This window comes from Onychostruthus taczanowskii, unplaced genomic scaffold (assembly GCF_017590055.1).
Source record: "Onychostruthus taczanowskii isolate IOZ18803 unplaced genomic scaffold, ASM1759005v1 scaffold64, whole genome shotgun sequence".
Taxonomy (NCBI): domain Eukaryota; kingdom Metazoa; phylum Chordata; class Aves; order Passeriformes; family Passeridae; genus Onychostruthus; species Onychostruthus taczanowskii.
Window position 1 is genome coordinate 2,130,286 of NW_024504122.1, and position 22,359 is coordinate 2,152,644.

General features: G+C 43.3%; 1 protein-coding gene across 14 annotated transcripts in view; it reads left to right on the plus strand.

Moving 5' to 3' along the window:
• Positions 1–22,359, plus strand: part of DEPDC5 (DEP domain containing 5, GATOR1 subcomplex subunit) — a 39,424-nt gene that overhangs the window by 811 nt on the left and 16,254 nt on the right. For 7 of the 14 annotated variants that reach the window (XM_041420302.1, XM_041420304.1, XM_041420305.1 and 4 more), the window contains exons 2-32: positions 97–214; positions 917–1,004; positions 1,749–1,795; positions 2,118–2,203; positions 3,000–3,083; positions 3,749–3,798; positions 4,298–4,367; positions 4,714–4,792; positions 5,715–5,776; positions 6,204–6,273; positions 6,689–6,761; positions 6,915–7,018; positions 7,315–7,389; positions 7,569–7,703; positions 8,168–8,229; positions 8,324–8,397; positions 8,909–8,978; positions 9,510–9,546; positions 9,966–10,086; positions 11,144–11,364; positions 12,898–13,101; positions 13,576–13,711; positions 14,077–14,174; positions 16,081–16,146; positions 17,467–17,650; positions 18,743–18,903; positions 19,285–19,402; positions 19,560–19,727; positions 20,564–20,783; positions 21,681–21,814; positions 22,161–22,269. In XM_041420302.1, coding sequence (XP_041276236.1) covers positions 157–214; positions 917–1,004; positions 1,749–1,795; positions 2,118–2,203; positions 3,000–3,083; positions 3,749–3,798; positions 4,298–4,367; positions 4,714–4,792; positions 5,715–5,776; positions 6,204–6,273; positions 6,689–6,761; positions 6,915–7,018; positions 7,315–7,389; positions 7,569–7,703; positions 8,168–8,229; positions 8,324–8,397; positions 8,909–8,978; positions 9,510–9,546; positions 9,966–10,086; positions 11,144–11,364; positions 12,898–13,101; positions 13,576–13,711; positions 14,077–14,174; positions 16,081–16,146; positions 17,467–17,650; positions 18,743–18,903; positions 19,285–19,402; positions 19,560–19,727; positions 20,564–20,783; positions 21,681–21,814; positions 22,161–22,269 — 3,264 coding nt within the window. In that variant the 5' untranslated portion in view covers positions 97–156. The other 7 variants (XM_041420303.1, XM_041420306.1, XM_041420308.1 and 4 more) reach the window with 6 other exon arrangements.

The following is a 22,359-nucleotide window of genomic DNA, read 5'->3' on the forward strand; positions in this document are numbered from 1 at the left end:
GATCTGTGTTTGTGCTGGGCGCAGCTCTGCCGGGAGAACGTGCTGTGTGGGTTCCCATTGACAAGAGATCTGTGTTTGCTTTCCTTTCTATGTTAGATATGCAAGATGCCTTCAACCGTCTTGGATCGAAGTGTCTGAGAGGAACTGGAGCTCAAGATGAGAACCAACAAGGTGTACAAGCTCGTCATACATAAGAAAGGGTTTGGAGGCAGTGGTCAGTATCTCCCAGGTCATAACAGTGAGAACACTCACTTAATTGAAAGCAATTGTTTTATCGATCTTTTTAACAAAAGAGTGAAGATGGTACTTTGATGTAACAAGTATTTCCAGCCAGAGTTTGGAAAGCTCTAATAACAGGATACAGCAAACTAAATGAACGTTTATTGGAAGAGACCAAGACTGTATCTGAAAATAAAATTGCTTTATTTTTTCTTCCTCCCCTTCTTTTTTGTCACACTTTTCTCTTAATCTAGTGTTTCAGTCACCCGAATGAGTGACATATATGTCATGACTTATGACTCCACTTAGATGTGTTTCTGAGGAGTAATAACAGTGCCACTGATTGGATTGCTCCCTACTTCTAGACTTAAAGCACATTGATAAGTCTTGTTGGGTTTCTATAGCTGCCGACTTTCCTGCTGGTGTTTGTTGTATGAAAAGTACAGAAGGTGATTCTGGTTGCCTACATAAGACAGAGTCTTTTGTGAACATTTCTTTTGTAAAAGTTCTGTTATTTGTTTGTGCCTGCAGGAGTGGCTGGGTAGGGACCCTGTCATGTGAGGAAGAGAAAGCCTCTTGCTGATGTGTTAATCTTGGTTTGATATATTTATGTATGCTGTGCTGTTGTGTGCAAACCTGCAGTTGTCTCTGTTTAGTATGTATCTGTTCACTGCCCTCATTCATTTATGTCTTGTAGATGATGAACTGGTGGTGAATCCTAAAGTATTTCTTCAAATCAAGCTGGGAGATGTTGTGGAAATTGCACATCCCAATGATGAATACAGGTAAATTCTCCTTGCTGATAACAGTGAGGTTGGAACGCTGAAAGGATCTGTTAATGTGTAGTGGTTTCTAGAGTGAGAGGCTCTTAGGGCTGACATAACTTTGCTCCAGGATGCTGCCATGATTTTTTTCTGCCTAAAGAGAAGTAAAGAGGTTAACTTTAGCAGGAGTGCTTCCTTAAAATTGATGAAATTCGTTGTGTTTGGTGTTAGTTTGCTGATCTTCCATAGGCCAAGTAACACCTGAATATAGAATTGACAATGCTGTATGCTCTTCCTAGATCTGCTGTTACTTAAGGATTATTCTCCTCTCCTAGGCAAAAATAAAATTTTGTGGCCTTGTTGTATGAACCTGTTCACCCTGCAGCTGCTGTCTGAAAAGCATCAGTACACTTGTGTGAGGATCTGAGAAGTTCTTGTGTGACCTGGTTTCCCATTTGTAGTATCATCTTTACCTCAAGAGTACCTTATAATTATATTTAGTGTAAGAAACAAGACAGAGAGACAGGTGGAGAGGATGGTGTATGAAGCTTTCTAGAAAATATTCATGTTTCTTTTTAGCTTATCCTCTAGTCCATGTTACTAAATAGTTTTGTTACCAGAGAGAATGTTGGTATCTCAACTTGTCTACCTTTTTTCTTTAGCTTATCCTCTAGTCCGTGTTACTAAATAGTTTTGAGTGTGTGATTTACCAGAGAGAATGTTGGTATCTCAACTTGTCTACCTTTTTTCTCTTCTCCATGCTAGTCCCCTGCTTCTTCAAGTGAAGTCACTTAAGGAAGACCTGCAGAAAGGTAAAACTCGAGATTATGCACAGTAAAATCACAGGAAGGGTAACATGGCTGGGCTGTACCTGTGACTGGCTAGCATGTGTATCATAAGAAAGTCAATGCTTTGTCTGTTTAGCAAGGGAGGGACTAGAATTTTAACAGAAAACAGGCAGTTAGTTCTAAATCTGCTTTTGTTCGGGTAACATGAGTATGGTTTAAGGAAACCTGGCTTTTTAGCCTGAAATTTGTGTTTCATAGCAGTCTGACTGTGCTGGTTTTGTACCTGTAAAGCCCTTGGAACCTGCTGGGGACATTGGCATTGCTGTCCTTTCTCGTTCTCTGGCAGAAACGATAAGTGTGGACCAGACAGTTGCGCAGGTGTTCCGCCTGCGGCCGTACCAGGATGTCCACGTCAATGTTGTTGACCCAAAGGTGTGTGGTTTTGTCACTTGTTTCCATCCATTCCATCACTTGACTCAAATCAGAGCCTTGTGACTTTCCATCTACAGTAGTCTGGGAGGAAAAAAGGCTTTTATTTTTTTGAAAGATATTTAGTCTTCTTCCCTAAGAAAATGAGCCTTGGACTTTTGAATTATTTTTTGGTTTGTTATGTGTCTCTTCTCTCCCTACAATCTCTGCTCTCTTTTTGAACTCTATGATCCTGCTTCAACAGAGCTTGGTAGAAATGTAGACATTTCACATATTTTTAAATTTCACAAGTTCATGATAACCAGGCACAATAAAGAAAAACAGAAAGTAGCCTAGTCAAAAGAAGAGCCATGGCCTGGATTTGCCTTATTTGGTACCACAGAGCCTCTTAGAGGCATTTCCTGTAAGTGTCCCAGCTATTAAAAGAGCTGCAGTCAGAACTTACATTCTGCACAAGACAAAAATCTGTAGGAAATGAGGCTTACTTAATGTCATGAACAAGGGCAGTAATTTGTTTTATTTCAGCTTTCAATATGCACTGAGACTTGTACTACAGATTTAGTTCTTGGGCTTTTTCTGATCACATTATGCAATGTTTTGCAGCTCACAGTAGTTGAGGTACATGGACAACTTTGTTATTTATTTGTATGGGCTTCCCCTTTATCTTGCAGTTTTAGGGATATTGACTTGGTTTTGAATGGCCCTTCTTGTAACATTTGGTTATTAAATGAACATATTGCTGGGCCCTTCCTAAAAACAACCAGTAAAATCTAAGCAGTGTTTTTTATCCATTTCCCAGGAGGTGACCTTGGACTTGGTGGAGCTGACATTTAAAGATCAGTATATTGGGCGTGGGGATATGTGGAGGCTGAAGAAGAGTTTGGTAAGGCCCCTGCTGCCCTTGGGCAGGGTGCAAGTGGTGAACCTTATATTTTGCTTGCTGTGAAAGAAAAGAAGTGCTTTGCAAAATGCAGAGAGCCAAAGACAGTGTCTGCGGCTCCTGAAGGTCTTGTGCTGTGAGTGGCACATCAGAGTTGGAGAAATGGGTGTAAATGTTGTAGAAAAACAAATCCCATCATTTCCTACTCCATTGCTGTAATGGTGATTACTGCCTTGGGCATTGAAAATGCTGTAGGGAGGTTTTTTTTGCTTATGTTCTGAATTTTAATGATTTTCTACATTTGGAAGGAATTGAATCCAAATGTTTTTCAAGTAGAAGTATGCTGAAGTGTCCTCTCTCTGAGACTACCACTTAATAAGCAGCTATTAGAATATCTTCTGCCTGCATCTCTGAAGTGCAGTCTTTAGCTCCTCTAAGTGCAGTGAATTAGGCAAATGATCCCAGTTAGAGCTGATCTGTGTTAAAAGTGATTTTCTGTTGTCTATTACAGAGGTTCTGTAGGCTGAGCTGTTAGTAGTAACTGCACTGAATGGATTCTGTGACTTCTGTCGTAAAAATCGTGTTTGAGTGCAAGTGGTTTTTATGTACATTGTTCTTCTCACTCTGAGCCTGCTCTTCTTCTAACACATGTAACTCTTCTTTCCTAGGTCAGCACATGTGCCTATGTCACCCAAAAAGTTGAATTTGCAGGTATCAGGTCAGTGCCTCCTCTGAGGGCTTACTGTTACTTATTGCTTTAGCTTGATGAGTTTTAAGTATCCAAGTGGAGACTCTGTGAGAAATCCTTCATGTTTCATTGTTCTCTTACTCATCTACAGGTTTCTGTCTGCACCATGGGGTGGGGGAAGGCTTCTATCTGGTTTGGGGTAAAAGAAACTAATAGTAGGGCAGCCAGCTACATTTGTGGCCTCTGATGGAGGGCAAATAATTTTCTTTTTATCTCTTAGAATATTTGCCCCCTTCCCAAGCTGTATGAATAGTTCAGAGGGGATTACTCCAGTTGCTTTTGGGGTGACACAGGGACCAGGAAATCTGCAGAATCAGAGGGAAATGGCTGTTTGACATCTTTTGGGTTAAACATCAGGTTTTAACCAAATAAGTCATCCTTGACTGCAGATTTTGGTACGTCTCTTACTTTCTCAAATACTGATTGTCTAATCTTCATATTCAAATATTCTGTACTTCTTTTCTTCCAGGGCCCAGGCAGGTGAACTGTGGGTAAAGAGTGAGAAAGTCACTTGTGGGTACATCAGTGAGGACACCCGGGTAAGAGTTCAGGAAACAGGGGGAAAGATCCCTTGTTTTCCCTTGCCTGCCAGGATTTTTCTAATTCTGTCTTGCTTGCAGATTTGTATGGATCATTGGAATTGTCTGTGTTATAAAGTGAAGAATGGCAATAAGTTCAGGACAATAAATCATTATTAAACTTCAGCTCTGCTGTGCTGGCAGCACTAGGAATGACTTGTTAGAGGGGAAATGGCAACTCCCTGTGATGCAAGGGCCCTGTGATGCAAGGGCCACAGTTGTATGAATTGCTGTGTAGTTAGGCTCTTCATTTGGGCTTTCTAATGAATGTACTTGGTTTTAAATGAGGTCTTGCCTTCCTTTGCAGGTGGTCTTCCGCTCCACTTCTGCCATGGTTTATATTTTTATCCAGATGAGCTGTGAAATGTGGGATTTTGATATTTATGGTACGTAGGTAACTGTGACTGTGGATGGTAGCAGTTGTCCTTTCTGCCCCTACCAGAAAACTGCCACTGCTGTTTCTTTCTGCCACTTTGGCCTAAGCAGTGCTCCAGGGTGTGTTGTGGTCTTTCCTTAGATCCTTCCTTGCAGTGCCACCCATTACTGTCCCTGTCTGTGCCATCCTTCTGTCCCTGTAGAGTCTGGATACCATTATCTCAGCCACTAAATCACTGTGAGCATTGGAAAGGTTCTCTATGGATATGAACGTGTTGGGTGATGAGGGCAGGTGCAAATTTGTGAATCCTGAAGCCAGAAATGTGTGGAAGTCCTGTGCAAAGAGGACCTTGAGGTTTTAGATTTATCTAGACAGTGGTTTATTGAGGAAGTGAAACCTGCCTTAGCCCAGGTTGAAGTTGGTAACTTCAGCTGGAAGAATTACAGCTTCAGGCATTAAGAATGAGTCACTTCTCTGTGTCATCCTGGTTTTTTCTGGCTTAATTCTTTAGCAAACCTCTTGCTACTTCCTCTGACCATGTGTTCAGGCATATGGAACTGGGCAATTATTCAAATCAGAGCAGGGGATCAGTTGTGCATTCTATGCCTAAAAGACGGTACAGATGCTTTCCCAGCATGCTGCAAATTTGTTGGAAAAATGAATTCAAGGTCTGATCCTTCTGGCATTATGTCTCATGTTTACATCCTCTGAAAAAAATTATGCTTTTAAATCTTTTTATCATAAAACAGTCATGCTTTTTAATATTTTTACCCTCTTATCTTAGCAGTATTGTCCTTTATTATGCACACAGCTGCTCAACATTTAATAAATATAATTGTCCTAGAATCTTAGGGTTAGATATCCCCCATATCTTACTTCAATAGGTGAAGTAACTATTGTTATCTGATGCTCAGGAAATTTTTATTTTGCAGGGGATCTATACTTTGAGAAAGCTGTGAATGGTTTCCTTGCTGACCTCTTCACAAAATGGAAGGTAAATAGTTGATTGAGTTCAGGTTTATTTTTTTATTTTTCTGTAATTGTTAGGGACATCTCTCTGACCAGTAACACATCAGAATATCAAATTGCTGTGGGTATAAACAAACTGTGTCAACTGTCTGTTTTCTTAACAAAAATCTTGGCAACTACAGAGAGGAGCTTCTTTAGAGACTAGTGGAAAGTGCTCCTGGTAAATGTGATAAAGCCAAGCAGCACAGAATCTGCAGGACAGACTATTTGTTATTTCAGAGTCAGATGGAAAACTAATGCAGATCCATTAATGCAACAGTCTATAGGTTTTGTTAGTTACTTTTGTTTCTAGGTATGAGGGAAGAAAGGCTGTTGCTATATGTGCATATACATGACTTTCTACCAAATGTGGCTTTTAATGTTTTCTTTTTGCATTTGTTCTTCCTGGACAGGAGAAGAATTGCAGCCATGAAGTGACAGTGGTTTTATTTTCAAGAACATTTTATGAAGCAAAATCTATAGGTATGCAAATTCTATATTTTCATGTTTCCATTTTTTAAGCCTATCTCATCTCTTGAAAGTTGGTCACAGGCTGACAGGGACTTTTTCTCTTTTTTTAATTGCCTTGTTCAAAGTATCAAGCACAGTAGGTACACAGCCATTGTTATGGAAATACTGCAGTCAGAACCTTACACAGAAAAGTGCTGCAAATTTTCCTCATCATACTCAAGTTGTCATATTGGTTTAAAAGCATTTTTTTATTGTATAGGAGATCTGATTTTCTCCAAGTATTTTGGTTTTTAGTTTGCTTGCTGGAGGCTTTTTGTTGTTTGTTGCTTGTTTATTTTTTAATGGAAATAACAAGCTTTTTGCTGGAAAAGATTAGTCATTTCTGTAGAAGAGTGTGAGATAAGATCTGCTTTTCCTTCCATTTCAGATGAGTTTCCTGAAACACATCGTGCATCAATTCGGCAGGATCACGAGGGAAGGTTTTATGAAGATTTTTACAAGTATGTTTTCCTCCCAGTTCTTTTCACCTCTTGTCCCACAGTGTATGTGCAACCCAATGCACCCTTTTGTGCATTTCTTTATAGTTTGTTCATCCCTTCTCACCTCCCTTTATAGCTTCTTTCATGGGCCTCATCAGGCTGTGTTTTTTCTAGAGTTGTAGTTCAGAATGAGAGGCGGGAGGAGTGGACCTCCTTGCTTGTGACCATTAAAAAGCTTTTCATCCAGTATCCTGTGTTGGTACGACTCGAGCAAGCAGGTACAAGAATCTTCCTTTCCCTGCTTTTATCCTTTGCTTCTCTTTTTATATTTTAAAATTTGTGGCTTGTCAGTGAACTATCCATTTTTAGTTGGAGTCTGGTGTCATGTTATTTAGTGCTCTCCTGGCTGGGCAATTTGCCTCGGTCTTTCTGTGGAACTTAATAACATCAATTTTGCCTGTAATTTTTGAACCAATAGTATTTAGTACAGATAAATTTTTCTGTGTTTTTTTATTATATAAAGCTAGTATACAGGAATTATGATTTTTTTTCTCCCTTCTGAATACTTTTCCAGAGGGCTTCCCTTCAGGTTACAATTCTACCTCAGCACAAGGGAACTACCTGGAGGCTATAAATCTTTCATTCAATGGTAAGTTACGAGCAATAGGTAAAAATACAACCACTGAGGCAGCTGCTGGTAAATGGCTGTGGACTTGTTACTTTTTCCTTAACACTGTGAAGAGGAGGGGAATATTAGGGGGTCACCTGCCTTGCTCTGAAAGAAACATCCAGGGTGTTCTGACAGTATTGCTGCCTTCTCTCTGGCAGTGTTTGACAAGCATTACATCAACCGCAACTTCGACCGCACGGGGCAGATGTCGGTGGTGATCACCCCCGGCGTGGGGGTGTTCGAGGTGGACCGGCTGCTCATGATCCTGACCAAGCAGCGCATGATTGACAACGGTGAGTTGCTGTGCCTGCTGCCTCTGAAGGCAAACACGGGCTTGGGGAAGATCCAGCTGCTTCTGGCTGTGAAAAAGTGTCTACTGTAAGCTGCGTGCTCTGGGAGGAAAGGTTACAGCTGCAAGACTTGTGTCTGCACTTCGTATTGAATAGAGCAGATTTTCAGAGTACTCACAGGCATTTAGTGTCTTTTGTTTGTGTCAGAGAACTTCACCTGTCTGTGCAAACCTTTCCCTTAAAGGATAATCCTGCCTGAGTTGCATTAGTTTAGGAAAATAATTTCTTCTATCCCCACAGGTACTGTTGGTTTGTAGCCATACCATGAGACCATTAACTACCATATTTTTGCCTCTTATAATATGATGTGAATACATGTTGGGTCTTCAATTCATATTGATGATCTATTTGGTCTTAGCATATCAGTTCTGCTTGGATAGCTGAACTCTACTGTTGTCTGTTTACAGGGATAGGTGTGGATTTGGTGTGCATGGGAGAGCAACCCTTGCATGCTGTACCACTCTTTAAGGTAAGGCTGCTTTCCTTTCTCTTGTTCTGCTGCAAACATTACTCATTTTGTGACTGGCTGGATGCAGGTAGTTGCTTCTGAATTACTTTTACAGCTCCATAATCGTTGTGGCCCTGGTGATTCACGAATGGGTGATGACTACAATATCCCACATTGGATAAATCATAGGTAGGTGAATTCTCTCAGCTTTTGCTAAACACTTATGCTTTGCTTTACTCCTCATAATCTCTTGATTTCTCTTTCTTCTTTTATCTCCTCTGCTTTCCTTGTGAGGCAAAGGAAATACTACATTAGTCTTGCAGAACTCTGGGCATTAATGCAACCTAACAGAAATGACAGGATCTTCAAACACCTGGTGTGAATCACTACAGTTGTGTAAATCAGGAAGAGTTGTGTAAATGGCACAGTAGAAGTGGATGTCTTTGTGCAGAAAGAGAAAATGAACTGAGCAATGCAGGTTTAAGGAGTGTCTAGACTGAGACTGTAGAAGTATCAAAGCCCTGTCTTTAGGCAAAGAGTAGCTTCTCTCAACCATCCCTCAGTGTTTTCCATACTTTTTTAATGCACAGAAAGCTATCCCTTCTTCTCTGTCCAATAGCTGACTCAGGTTTCTGGTCTGCTTACTGTGTAGTAAACCAACTGTGTAGAGTTCTTAAAGCCACACTATTTTTTCTTTCAGTTTCTACACATCCAAAAGCCAACTCCTGTGTAACAGTTTCACTCCACGGATTAAACTGGCAGGAAGGAAGGTGGGAATCTTTCTGATTTATATTTTCTTACTAGCTTTTCTGATAGCTCTTCTCCGCCAAGCATCACAAGTATTCCAAAGCTGAAACTAAGTTTCTGTTTTAAAAGGCTATGAAAGCAAAGCTGCAAGGTTTGTTGTGGGGATTGTGAATGAGAGGTAGTTTGTAGGTCTTTCCTTCCTAGATAAAACTGGGTGAGAAATGTTTTAGCCACCATAAAAATTAGTTTCATTCTGTAACAAAGAACTGTATGGAGAGGAAGAAAGGTGTTGAGCATTGTGTTTTTCACACAGGTTTGTGACCAAGTATCAGTATTTAATATTTCTGAAGCTGTCTGGCTGCCTCACTGAGTCAGCAAACTGAATTTTGTCTTCTTGGTCACGCTGGGGATGTTTGCTTAGAACATGCTGACTGATTCCCTTCTCTCTGTCTTTTCTGTTGCTCCTTTTTTTTTTTTTTTTTTTTTTTTTTTCTTTCTTTCTTGTTTGTTTTTTTTTTTTTGTCAATTTCTCCATCCTTTGTTGGATCCTCCAGCCACTGACGGAGAAAGCAAAAAATAATCGTGATGCCTGTAAGTAATTCTGTTCTGGAATGATCTGTCCCACTGACTCCCAAAAGTAACAAACAGCTGCAAGAAGAAAATGACACTTCAGCACAAGGAAGGGACAATTGTTACAGAAAACCATCAAACTCATATTTGAGTGTTTCCTATATTTGTTACTCAAGATGCTAATGTGCATGTGCCAGTTGACTTCTTGGCAGTTCATCATTTAGTGTTTAGAATGTATGGGGGAAAGACATTATGGCCTCAGCCAATCTGATTCAGAGGCACCAAGTTTGATAATTGAGCTGCTCCAGCTGCTCTGCTTGTGACACTTTGGGATTTCTTTTGGAATGGATACTTTCCTTAGGGGTGAGAGGTGGATACTCTGCTTGCAGATCTTGAACATTCTTGAAAGATGTTCCAGTGCTGTATGACTTCTATTTCAGCATTAGGAGCTCCAAAGGATGCTGAGAATGCCTTGCCTATCCAGGTAGATTATGATGGCTACGATGCCCAGGTGTTCCGGCTGCCAGGCCCAGCCAGAGCCCAGCGCTGTACCACTTTCAGGTGAGAGCCTTGGGAGTGCACTGCTTCTGGAGTAGCCATGTTATGTGTGCTGGATACATAAAATACTTGGAGAAATACAAAGGTAATTGATCTCCACGTGCTCACAGTTGAGCAAGCTTCATCTGTACCTGATCTTCGTGACTGGTTGTCTGGTGTTTTTCTTCTAAGATAGTGTGTCTAGGAAAAGTATAGTCTAGGAAAAGGCATAAATATATGTATTTTTCTTTAAATCTTTAATTTTGTTTGAAGTGGAATAAAGCTAGTCTTTCTAGCAGATTTTGCAAGGGAGTTAAGAAAGTATTTGTACATTAGACTTGCACAGAGTCGTAGAAGTAGATTGTTCGATGCACTGCTTAGTAACTTGTGAGCAGAGTGGTGAGGAATCCTCCCTGAAAATGATGCCTGTCTGAATGAGAGAAGAGGCAGAAAAGCTGAGTGCAGGTTCTCAACTATTCCATGTCCTTTTGTCTGAGGAGAAAGGCTGATTATTCTCAGGTCCTTGCCAAATTCATTAAATAAATGATAAATTTCACTGCTTTATAGGAAATGCAGGGTTGACAAGCTTGTTTTGAAGTTCTTCTTTTACTTTGCTTCTTTCAGTAGTATTGCCTAACTCTGAGCATGTGGACTCTCTGGTTAGTATGTTCATTTGAGCAGCCTGTAGGAACCCATGCTGAAAGATGTCAGCACAATTTAAGCAGTTCATAATTCCAAGTAGTTTCCCTATAGCTACATGGTTCTGGCACTGTAGGCTGAGGTCAGTAGGCTAGGCCACATCTCTACCACGATGGTGTGGTGTCTGTAGGATTACAGAGGGAGCTGAGCAGGTCCTCTCACAGCCCTTGTGCTGGAAGTGTTGCAGTGTTCTTGTTGTGTTGTGTGACGCACAGAAGTATAAATTACCCAACCAGTCAAAAAAGACAGTGATGGCTTCCCTGTAATGCTCTTGAGTTCACCTGCTGAGCATCGAGTCTTTTGCGTGACTTGGGCCTGAACCAGCCCCCTGACAACCTGGGGATTGATCTCTCTTTGCTGTCCCTGGCATCCCTCTGGGCAGGTCAGTGAGGGAGCGGGAGAGCCGCACGAGGAAGAGCTCCAGCTCCTACGACGTCTCGTGCAGCCCCTCCCTGCAGAGCCGCGCGCTGCCCCCCGAGGAGGTGAGGAGCCAGGCTTCCGACGACAGCTCTCTGGGCAAGATCTCCAACATCCTGATGATCCCACGGCCTCACCTGCACCAGTGTGAAGTCAGCAGCTCCTTGGGCTACACCAGCACCAGAGGTCAGCCTGGGGCAGGTGGGAAGGTGCCTTTGGTGGGGAGAGAAGGGGGAAGTTTTTGTTGGCCACTGCCAGGCCAGCACAGTGGAGATGGTGCTTGTATTGGCACTCGTGGTACAGCTTTTCTGTAGCTGCAGCTGGGTGTGCATTCTCCCTTTGTCATCCTTGTCCAATTCCATTGCTTTTTTTTAATAGCTTGTCCTAAATAGAAGTGTCCTGACACTGATTTGCTCTTTTCCCTTGCCTATTGCCTTCTTTAGTACTTGACTATTCTCCTGTGCCTGCCTGCAAGTGTGGACATACACAAGGAACTTGTATTATCCAGGTCACCTATAATCTATTGAATGAGAACTGGCCTTAGCAGTGAGCCCTGGGGGACCCTGCTTATAACGTTTCTCTGTGGGGATTTGTTGTCATTAAGACTCACTTTCTGAATCTTTCCTTTTGACAATGCATTGCTGAGCTGTCTCAGTCTGTTAGCAGTGCTGGCACTCCTCTTTTCTTCCTTTCCAATTGAATTTTGTTCTCAGGCAGTATGCACTATCTTCCACAAACACAGCTCATTTCTAGGTAAATTGTATTCCTCCTGCAACTGCTTCATCTTCTATAAAATTCTATCCCTGAAGGCTCTTAATGGTTTTTTCATGCCATGCTGTATGACACCGATACCATATTTATCCTGTCACAGGAATCGCAGTTACTGGTGTGGAACTGCTCTCACACAGTGTAGTTGACATCACATCTACCATTCATGTTTTCCCCTGCTGTCAGTTAATACAACTCTTTTCTTTCTTTGGTATTTCTGTTACTCCTTTAGTTTAAAGGATAGTTGTGTGACCCAGCTGAAGGTGTTCAGCAGGATGTGTGTGGATTAGGACTGGCAGGGAGGGAAGAGTCAAAGAAACTGAGGTTTTCCACATGTTGTATTTGACACTATAGAATGGTCAATGAGACCCTTCTTTTTCTTTGGGATTTTCACTTGTTGGGCAGAGTAATTGCTACTTATCTATCTGGTATTTTTTTCTCCATTTCTAAATAACTGCACTTCTGTTCTACACTGACTAGTGACAACTGATATCTTGTGGCGATCGTGTTCCACGTATTCTGGGAGTAATCCCTGATTTCAGTGCTCAGATCTGAGTGTTACAGAAAAGACATGCGTACACGGTGAAGCTGTGGCTTCGGTACTCATCCTGAAGTTTTTATGTCAGTCTTTTGATTTCTCAAGAATTCTCTACGCTCTGAGTAGCCCTTCATACCTGGCTTAGCAAGTGGTTTCTTAATGGATTCATTTAGTATAAGTTTACAGTTTACAGCAGTGCTGCAATGGCAGAGGGACTAATGCTTTGTTGTTGTCTGGGTTCTTGTTTACATTGTAACTTTCAGGCTGGATAGAAATTGCTTCAGCTTCTCTTCCTGCTTATTTCTTAGGTCTCCTTATTTCCCTTACCCTGGTATTTCCCTTACCGCTGAGCAGTTAATTCTCTTGTGCTTGGCTCCTGCAGGACCTCACGCTGGCTTGGTTGTGTTTTGCAGATTTCCTGGAGAACATGCTGGAGTCGCAGCAGCGCGACTCCAGCGCCCCGGGGCGGTTCCACGTGGGCAGCGCGGAGTCGCTGCTGCACATCCGCCCGGGCGGGTACGCGCCGCAGCGCGCCCTCATCAACCCCTTCGCCCCGTCCCGCATGCCCATGAAGCTGACGTCGAACCGCAGGCGCTGGATGCACACCTTCCCCGTGGGTGAGCTGCCTCTTTGTAATCCAGGATTAGCCCGGCAAGAGAGCCAGTGAGAGCTCTGGTGTGTTAAAGTGCTCTACACACTACACTCATTTGTGTGCAGGCCCGAGCAATCCTCTTTTGGGAAATACCTCTATTTGCAAATGAGCAGCAACAGGTACAGAGCAAGTCCCTGTTGCAGGGAGCCTAACCCTGTTGAAGGGAATTGTAACTACAATTTGGGTTCGTTTTCTGATGCTGAATTGTTTGCATAATTGTTTAATGCCTTGTAAGTAGGCACTCCAAAATATTTTAAAGAATATTTTGCTTCACTTGTTTCAGAGGAGATGTCAGAGGTTCAAGGCTTTGAAGATTTTGTGAACATGCTTGCTTAATGTCCATTAGCTCGCATTGCTTATGCTGTTGGCAAAAGAGGGGAATAGCAACTGAGAAATCAGTGCAGATGTGGTGATCAGTGATCCGATTGTACCTGTGCAGGTCCCTCAGGAGAAGCTATCCAGATCCATCATCAGACCCGGCAGAATATGGCAGAAATGCAGGGCAGTGGGCAGCAGGATTTGACACATTCCTCTGCAGAGCTGCTGGAGCTGGCTTACCATGAGGCAACTGGCAGGTGAGCCATTTGCTCCTTCAGTGTTGGGTTTGTAGACCATGAGATCAGGTCTGTAGATAACCAGCTAAGCTCTGTTTCTCTCCTGAAGGATGCGAGTAGCTGGTTCTCTGCTGTCCTGCAAAGGCAGTGTTTTGGTTCCCGCTGGAGGCAAACAAACAGTATGGACATTTAGGGAAGGCTGTCACAGCCTTCTCTGTGCTGCCCTTGTGCCGTTATCTCTGCCCACATCAGTGAGGAAGAGCTTGCTTCCAGCCTGGGCTGGGCTGAGGCACAGGGGCTCAGGGCTCCTTGGTGCATTTGCTAAAAGCAGAGGATGGCACGAGTGAGGAAGGCTGCACAAAACAGGCTGCTTTGTTTCTCTGCAGACACGTCAGCTCTCGGCATCCAGGGGAAAGTGGCTCCTTCCTGAGCTTCGGCGGGGCGGAGGAGTACGGGAACGGGCTGGGGGCCGGCCCCGGCACGGGTAAGGGCTGGGACAGGGGGGCAGGGACTCGTGGGGGGACAGGCACGGCAAAGCAGGAGGAGTCGAGAGTGGGAAAACAGTGACCTGTTCGTGCACTTACTTGGGCTTCTTGGTGTATGGTTGTTCTTTGGGTTGCTTTGTTGGTTTTAGTTTTGTTTAATTGTCTCTGCTTCTCTAGGTGTGTATTGTAAGGTTTGTTACAGAAAGATGCTCATTGTTTACTGATAATAAGCTCTCAGGCAGCAACTGAGTTCCGTAATAACAGAGCAGTGATGTTCAGACACAAAAAATAACTAAATATGCCCTGGTGTTCAGAAGCTTTTTTTTTTTTTTTGTGGGGCTGCCTTAAGCTGTTATCCTTTAGAGAAAAGATGTGTCTCTACTTTCTATTAAAAATTACCTCTATTTTCCTTAACTTACCCAGACACCTGAATTAGTGAAAATTCTCAACATTTCTTTTCAGCCCTGTAAATGGAACAGCATGCTATGTTGTATGCACAGCATTCTGCTGTGTTGTCTGTTTGCTTGTGACCTACCCTCTGCTTTTGTGGAGATGCATTTTAGTTGGGCGCATGGAAAAAAGTTGAACTTTTGGACTACAGCATTGAAGACTTATTTTCTCAAAAATAATTTGACGTTCTTTTCTCAAAGCCAATTTAAAGATTATTTTTTTTTTAAGAATAAATTTGCCCTTCTGAATTACACTGGATTAAGACATTTTTATTTTCCATTATGCCTTGCAGAGCCATAAAGAAGTTAGCAGACTTAATTTTCTTGTGCCTCATCTTGTATTCTTGTAGTCACATTTAAAATTATTTTCTGTTGCTTTCTTCTGTGAATTTCTTCTGATTACATTTAATTTTCTTGCTTTACATTTTTGGTATTTTCTGGCTTCCAGATAGGCTCTGTTTGTTTTTGCAATTGCCAAACTGCATTTCAGCTGGCTGCAGTTTGCACACATGTAGATGCAGAGCATGTCCTGTCAGTAAACATGCTTGTATTTATGGAATTTCTTTGGGTCTGTAGACCCTCACCTATCTATAGGGGCCACACTGGGTACTCAGTGATTGGGCTGAGAGCTCTCCCTTATGGTTTGAGTCACCTATGAAATGAAGCAGTCTGAGGGGCTTTTTGTTTTTTGGAATTTCCAGAAATGCGGTTTCTTAGTGAGTCTGGTTCTGCCCTGCTGCCTGCGGCATGGTGTGGTGCATCACGGCCTTCAGAGTGAAAAATGCTCCCCTCTGTTTCCCTTGGGCTGGGGACACTGTGCTGCTGCCCCGCAGATGGAGGTGGTAGCTCAGAGGAGATGCTGCGGTTGCAGTTCCCGGTGTGGATGGCAGATGGCAGGAGGAGCTGCTGGAAGGTGAAGGCCGCTCAGAGCCAGCTCCCCTGCGGGTTACTGCCATCATCACCTAGCAGAAATCCACCCTTTCTCTTACAGGGGAACAGCAACGGTGCTGATTACCAATTTCCTGGGTAAATCTACCTAAGCTAGTTTTAAACAATAGTCCCTTATAAATGTTTGGAGGCTTAGTGAAATTTTAATTTTGAAAAATGGCAGTTTTTCTTGTCTCCTTAGCATCTCGTTTTCTGTCATATGCCACACCAGCTGTTTATAGGAATTTATAGCATCTACTTTTCAAGATGTTTCACGGTTTTGGTGAGGAGAGTTTTGTTTGGGTGTTAGCTACTGAGCACTTCTAGTGAGATGTTCAAGTTTGATCCAAGATATATTTTTCCCCATTAATTGGCTTAGTGTTTTTTATTCCTGTGTAGAATCCTGGGATTTTCCATGCAGAGAAATTCTGTATCTTAAAACATCATCATGCTTTTGTTTTATTTTTATTTGAAATTCATGAGAAGCGCATAATTGCTTAAAATGAAAAAAGCCATTTCTTTCTTGTAGGGGTGAACCTCAAATCTCAGAACAAGGATTCCTTGGAAGATGCTGTCTCTAATTCTCCAGATCCAAGTAAGCAGGAGACAGGTTTGGAAGAGAGTTTGCATAGGTGGGAAGATGGGGAGGGAAAGGGCATGTACATATATAGAGGCATCAGGAGGTGGTAGGCAAGAAACTGAGGAGCCTCCTTGGCTTTTGGCAGAGGTTTATTTTGGCCTGCAGTAATTTGCAGGATCTGCCTGTACTGTCTCACTGTGATTGCAGTTCCGTAGTTCTTAAGAACATGTGAAGCTGTTTGTTGTGTTACAGCTGAAATTCTTTCCTAACCAGACACTATTCTGCAAAAAGCTAAAGCTGCTCAACACTTATCTGCCTCTCAGTATGAAAAGTTTGTTTGGTACCAGCTTGTTGAAGTAGAATTAGTACAGTCAGTTTCTGAATTTGGTACCATTTACTGAGAAATATGTGCCTTCACTTCCTAGAGAAACAAGTGTGTCATTGCTTAATAAAGCATTTTCTTTGTAGTAGTCTGTCATGGATTACTTTCTTGTGCAGTGTTCCTGCCATTGGTGTTAACAGTTTTATAGTAAAATAAATTTCTGTCTGTAGGAGCTCTATGACAAGAAGTTAAGCATCAGTAGGTGATACAGATTGTTTGAATTGGGTCAGAATGTAATGCAGTGGTGATCTGATGATTTGCTATCATCTAGTTAGCTTTTCCTTTTTAATGTCTACTTTTACATCCCTGTAATTTCAAAACTGCAGCATAACTCTAGGAAAGGGTGTGGGAAAAGATTGCTTTCCAAGTTACTATTTTTCTGATCTTCCCACCCCTCTGGATATATCTTCTGTTTTTATAACTGTGGGAATACTCCCTTTTCTGCTGTTGTACTGTTCCAGAAAGAGGCTGGTCTGTCATTCTTTCTCTCCTCCTCTCCAGCTCCTTCTGCAGTTGTCTAGGATGCAAAACTGGTCTGATTTTCTTGTTCAGACTTGGAATGTTGATCTGTTTATTAATAATCAGTAACTGCACCTGACTTGCTGTAATTTTGGAAGAGCAGTGGCTATGTCAGCTCTAGCTTTCAATCAAGAGGAAATTAAATGTATTAACTTTGAATGCCTTTTGCATGATGGGATTGAATCAGCATGTGCACTGCGTTGTTTAACAAACTCTGTCTCTTTCTCTCCCTCCCTTCTTCCCATCCTATTTTCTTTTTCCCTTCCCATTCCACACCCCTTTTTGTCCCTGTTGACTTTATGCCAACTGTTTTTCATCTCTCATTCTTTTAAACTCTCCTCTTCGTGCGCTCCTTCCATCCTGCTCTGCACCCTGTTTTTCCATGGATGACCACACGTGCCCCCCTTGTGTGCCCCCATGACACGACGAGGCAGTTCTGACGCTGTCTGCTCCCCCCATAGTGCCAGGCTTCTGTTGTACAGTTGGAGTGGACTGGAAGTCCCTGACCACCCCGGCCTGCCTGCCCCTCACCACCGATTACTTCCCCGACCGCCAGAGCCTGCAGAACGATTACACCGAGGGCTGCTACGACCTGCTGCCAGAGGCTGACATGGACAGGTTTGGCCAGCACCTCCTCTCTACAGTCCTGTGCTTAAGGAGCAGGTGATGGAAGAGGATCCCTGCAGCTGTGCAAGTGGATGGTGGATTGCTAACAGAGCAGCAGAATACTTAAATTTTTCTTTTTTTTTTCCTTTTTTTTTTTTTTTTTTATAGCTTTGGACATTTTCTGATGTTCCCACTTGACAGTATGGTGTGCTCTGTAGATTTGATCTTAGAAACTGTTTGGATACAAATTCTTGTCTCTTTTCTGTCATGTTTTGATCAAAATATTCAAGCTATCATCTCTGTTAATCTACAAGTGTTTTGGAAACACTAAATTGGCAAATGCACGTGGACACAGTATTTAAGATGCTTATCCTCACTCTAAAGGATATTTAGTTTAAAGAATCTTGTTGGAAAACACAATTAGACCTGTTTAGAATTAGAACTTCTCTGCTTGTCTCAGAGGTCTCTGGTAACTATTCTTTAATAGGGTTAGTTTGATTTTTACTGAAGCAGTCTCATTATCTTAAATTTTTTTCAGTCTTTCCATAACTTGTAAGACATCAGAAGACCTGCTCGTGTTGCTGCTTTATGGGAGCAAAGCAAAAGTATTAATCAGGGTGGTTGAAATATATAGGAAGTAATAGGATTAATGAAGAAACACATGAAAGAAATGTCAGTAGGAAGGCAAAGTTCAGAGCAGGAGCTGCACTAAGATGAATGTGTTCTCTAACCCCTCCCTGCTCTCCACTTCCCACTGTGGGAGAGGCTGGAGCATTGCTGCCCACTGGCATTCTGAGCTCTCCTGTGCATGTACAAACTGCACTGAGGCTGCCTGCAAAGTGCTGGAAAAGTCATCTTTGGGGAATTTATTGTTCCACAACTGCGTAGGCATATTTGTTACTGGTTGCCAAACTGCTTTCAAAGGCAGCAGTAAATATTGCCAGGCAGTTCAACACCCTGTGTCAAAAGGTGCCCCCTTTCCCTCCTGCTCCCACAGGCAGGTGTTCCCAGGCACAGGGCTCCAGGGCCCAGGGCCCAGAGCAGAGCTAAGAGCAGGTGTGTGGTCAGCTTCCTTATTCTACTCTGCTTAACCTTTGTGTCCAGGAGGGATGAGGAAGGAGTGCAGATGACAGCCCAGCAGGTGTTTGAGGAGTTCATCTGCCAGCGCCTCATGCAAGGCTATCAGATAATTGTGCAATCCAAGCCGCAGAAGCCGGCCCCGGCCGTGCCGCCCCCGCTCAGCAGCAGTCCCCTCTACAGCAGAGGTGAGTCACCTGGCCTTGACAAGTCAGGCTTTTCTCTTCTGCCAGTCCAGTAACCTCAAATTGGGCACATCCACCAGCTGCTCATCGCTTTACCTTGGCTGTTCTTTGGTGGCTCTGCCCAGGGAAGTTCTGAATGGGTGGTGGATGAATCCCAAGTGCTCTTCTTTGCTTATGGTATCAGCAAATCTTAACTGTAAGAGCAAAAGACTCCTTGTGCAACTGCTCCCTAGAAATGTGGCCTGAAAGCTGGGTTTTAGGTTGTGCTGAGACCAGAAACCTGCTTCTGGACTCCAGTTCTGGAGTCTCTTCTGATAGGCACAGTTTGTTGATAAAGTTCTGAGTACTGCAGTAAGCTGAAAGGGTTTTGCTTTTTACAACTAGGTCTTGTGTCAAGAAATAGACCTGAGGAAGAGGATCAGTACTGGCTGAGCATGGGCCGTACTTTCCACAAAGTCACCTTAAAAGACAAAATAATTACTGTGACTCGGTACCTGCCAAAGTGAGTAACTCTCTGCTTGAGCAGTTTGCTGTCAGTGTTCAGAGGAACATTCTTCTGCAGCTCTGTGCTTGCTTGAAAGAACACCTTTCTTGTTAGGAGAAAAGAGAAGCATCAGTGTCAATAATACTGAGGTTAATGCTTGTGTTTGATCTTTTAGGTATCCATATGAATCTGCTCAGATAAACTACACCTACAGCTTGTGCCCCTCACACTCTGACTCTGAATTTGTCTCTTGCTGGGTAGAGTTTTCCCATGAGAGACTAGAAGAGTACAAGTGGAATTACTTGGATCAGTATATCTGCTCTGCTGGCTCAGAGGATTTCAGGTGAGAGCTTCTTTTCCATCCAGACTGTTCTGTGTCCTAATTGCCTCTTTTTCTTTTTGACCTAAAATTTCATCATCAAGTTCAACCCACGAATGCTCAGTGGGAGAATATCTGGCCTGCTTTCACTGTCAGCTTCCAGCAGCTGTTGCCTTGTAAGAGCCTTGCTCTGTGTTGCTGCTGCTTAATCTGACCTTTGATACAGACTCTTGATCTCAAAATTCAGCACGAACTTCTTTTCTCCTCTGCTACAAATGCAAAGAAACAAGATAGCATTTTGTACCAGATGTATGCTTTTCTTGGCTTCTTACTGATTTCTGGATCTGACTCAAAACTTCCATTTATTTTGAAGCTGTTGCAGGTTTGCTTGAGTGCTGGGCTTGACATGCAGTCCTACTCCTAAGCTGTGGAGCAAGTGCTTACCAGAAATGTGGAATATCTCCACTAGTATCAATAGCTTTTTTGATATCTTCTCTCCACACAACCAGTCTTTATCATCTTTTCTTTTCAGGTCTCAGTCAAAATACCTCCTACGCTAATGTGCACCTTGAAAATTCCTTTTTGCTTGCATATTTTTAGAGAAAAAGCCTTTGGGGCCTATCTTTTAGAGAAAAGAAAGCATATCTCTGTGTGATAATTACTCTGAGGATAGCCTTGCCAGTGATACTCAAATTGCTGACCATTCCTTTGCACGTGTGCTCGTTCTGTCTCAGGGATAGCAGCGATGGTGGTCGCTGCACTCACTGAAACGTGCAGCAGGTATAAAGATTTACACTTTAGATTCTGGAAAACCCTTCCCAGGACGGTGCTGAACTCTCCTGCCTTCCACATTGCCGCAGCCTCATCGAGTCGCTGAAGTTCTGGAGGACGCGGTTCCTGCTGCTGCCCGCCTGCATCAGCGCCACCAAGCGCATCATGGAGGGGGAGGCGCACTGCGACGTGTACGGCGACAAGCCCCGCTCGGACGAGGAGGAGTGGCAGCTCCTCGATGGCTTCATCCGCTTCGTGGAGGGCTTGAACCGCATCCGCCGCCGCCACCGCTCCGATCGAATGATCCGAGTGAGTCCCGCTGGGGCTGGGTGTGACCCGGGCCGCAATGAGGCGCCAGCAGGGAGACCCGAGTGCATCCCGGGCAGGCTGGGGCACGGCGCTGTGTCCGTGTCTGTGCCATCCGTCCCTAAAGGACACTGCTGACCCGTGGGCTGGGCCAGCTTTCAGACACTGGGGCTTAATGTACTGGTTTTGCAGCACAGAAGTGATGTTTTGGTAGAGGAAACGGAGCTGTTTCCTTCAATGGCTTGAAGGAAATTTCCCTGGGATGAGCATCCCGTGCTGCTGTGACTGGACCCAGGCTCAGGGCAGTTCTTGCTCAGGGACAAGCCAGGCTCTTCTGCACTATCTTGGCCTAGCACTGCTCTGTTTTGTACCATGGCCAGTCTTTTGTTGCCCAGGAGCTTGGTGCCTCCTCTTTGCAGGTGTGCTCTGCTTTGTGCTGCAGGTGGGATTAGCCTGGGTGCACCACTCTGCCTTGTGGTGCAGACAGCTCATCCAAAGGGGTCTGAGGTAGTTAAGCTGGTCACTTCTGGGTTAACATGGATTGGTTCTGTGCTGCACATTCAGGAGAAGAATTGGGAAAAGAGAAATATGTGAGTGAATTTTTTGGTAAACAGTAGTTTCAAGAGGCTGAAGAGAAACTGTGTTAAATCCTGTTCCCATTCTCACAGTAGACAGTAATTTATTTTGAAGCAAATTCACCTTTTTCAGAATAACAAATAATTCATTTTCAGAATAACATCCACAAAAGACACTAGGCTATTCCACTTCTTGTGTACCAGTGATTTGACTCCATTTTAAAAATGTGCTTAATAAAGCCCTGATAACATTGAGGTCTTGTGTTCTTGCTTACTAGTTAAGCCTAGCTTGACTAAGTCTTTGCTTCCATTTTTTCTTTGTTAGAAAGGGTCTGCCATGAAAGGCTTGCAGATTGCTGGTCCAATCCCCACTCACTCCCTGGAGCAGTCTGGGCCTCCCATTGGGAAAAAAGGAACCTCAGCACTCTCAGCTCTGCTGCAGATGGAAGCCAGTCAGAAGTGAGTCTCTACAGGCTGTGTGAAGAGCCAAGAACATCCTTCCTGCATATTGCACCTGGGCTGGCTAAAGCACATTTGGGGAACTTTTCCTCATGTTGTGTTAAATTCATAAGAGATTAATATTTTTAGTGCTACATTAGTATTACACATGCATAATAAAACTGAGTTCAAGGGTCCATGTTGTTTGTGGGGGTAAAAGGTACTTATGGAATGTTGGATCTGTGCCTGTGTGTGGGAAAGCAAATATCTGAAAATACACCAGTACCCCTCTGCAGCAGTTGCCTTTGGGGGGAAGCTGACACAAAGTATGTTTGAATAAACTCTGTATTCCTTCCTTTTCTTTTAGGTCTCTAGGGGAGCAGCAAGCAGCAATGCTTTCTGGCAAGAGCTCTGGCCAGCCTTCAGAGAGTGGGAGCATTGCTATCACACCCACCTATATGGACAGCCCTCGGAAGGTAAGGACTTCCTGGGCTTTCTTTGGCTGCTGTTTCTACATAACAATTCCTCAAATAATCAAAGATTATTTCTCTGAGCACTTGCCTACA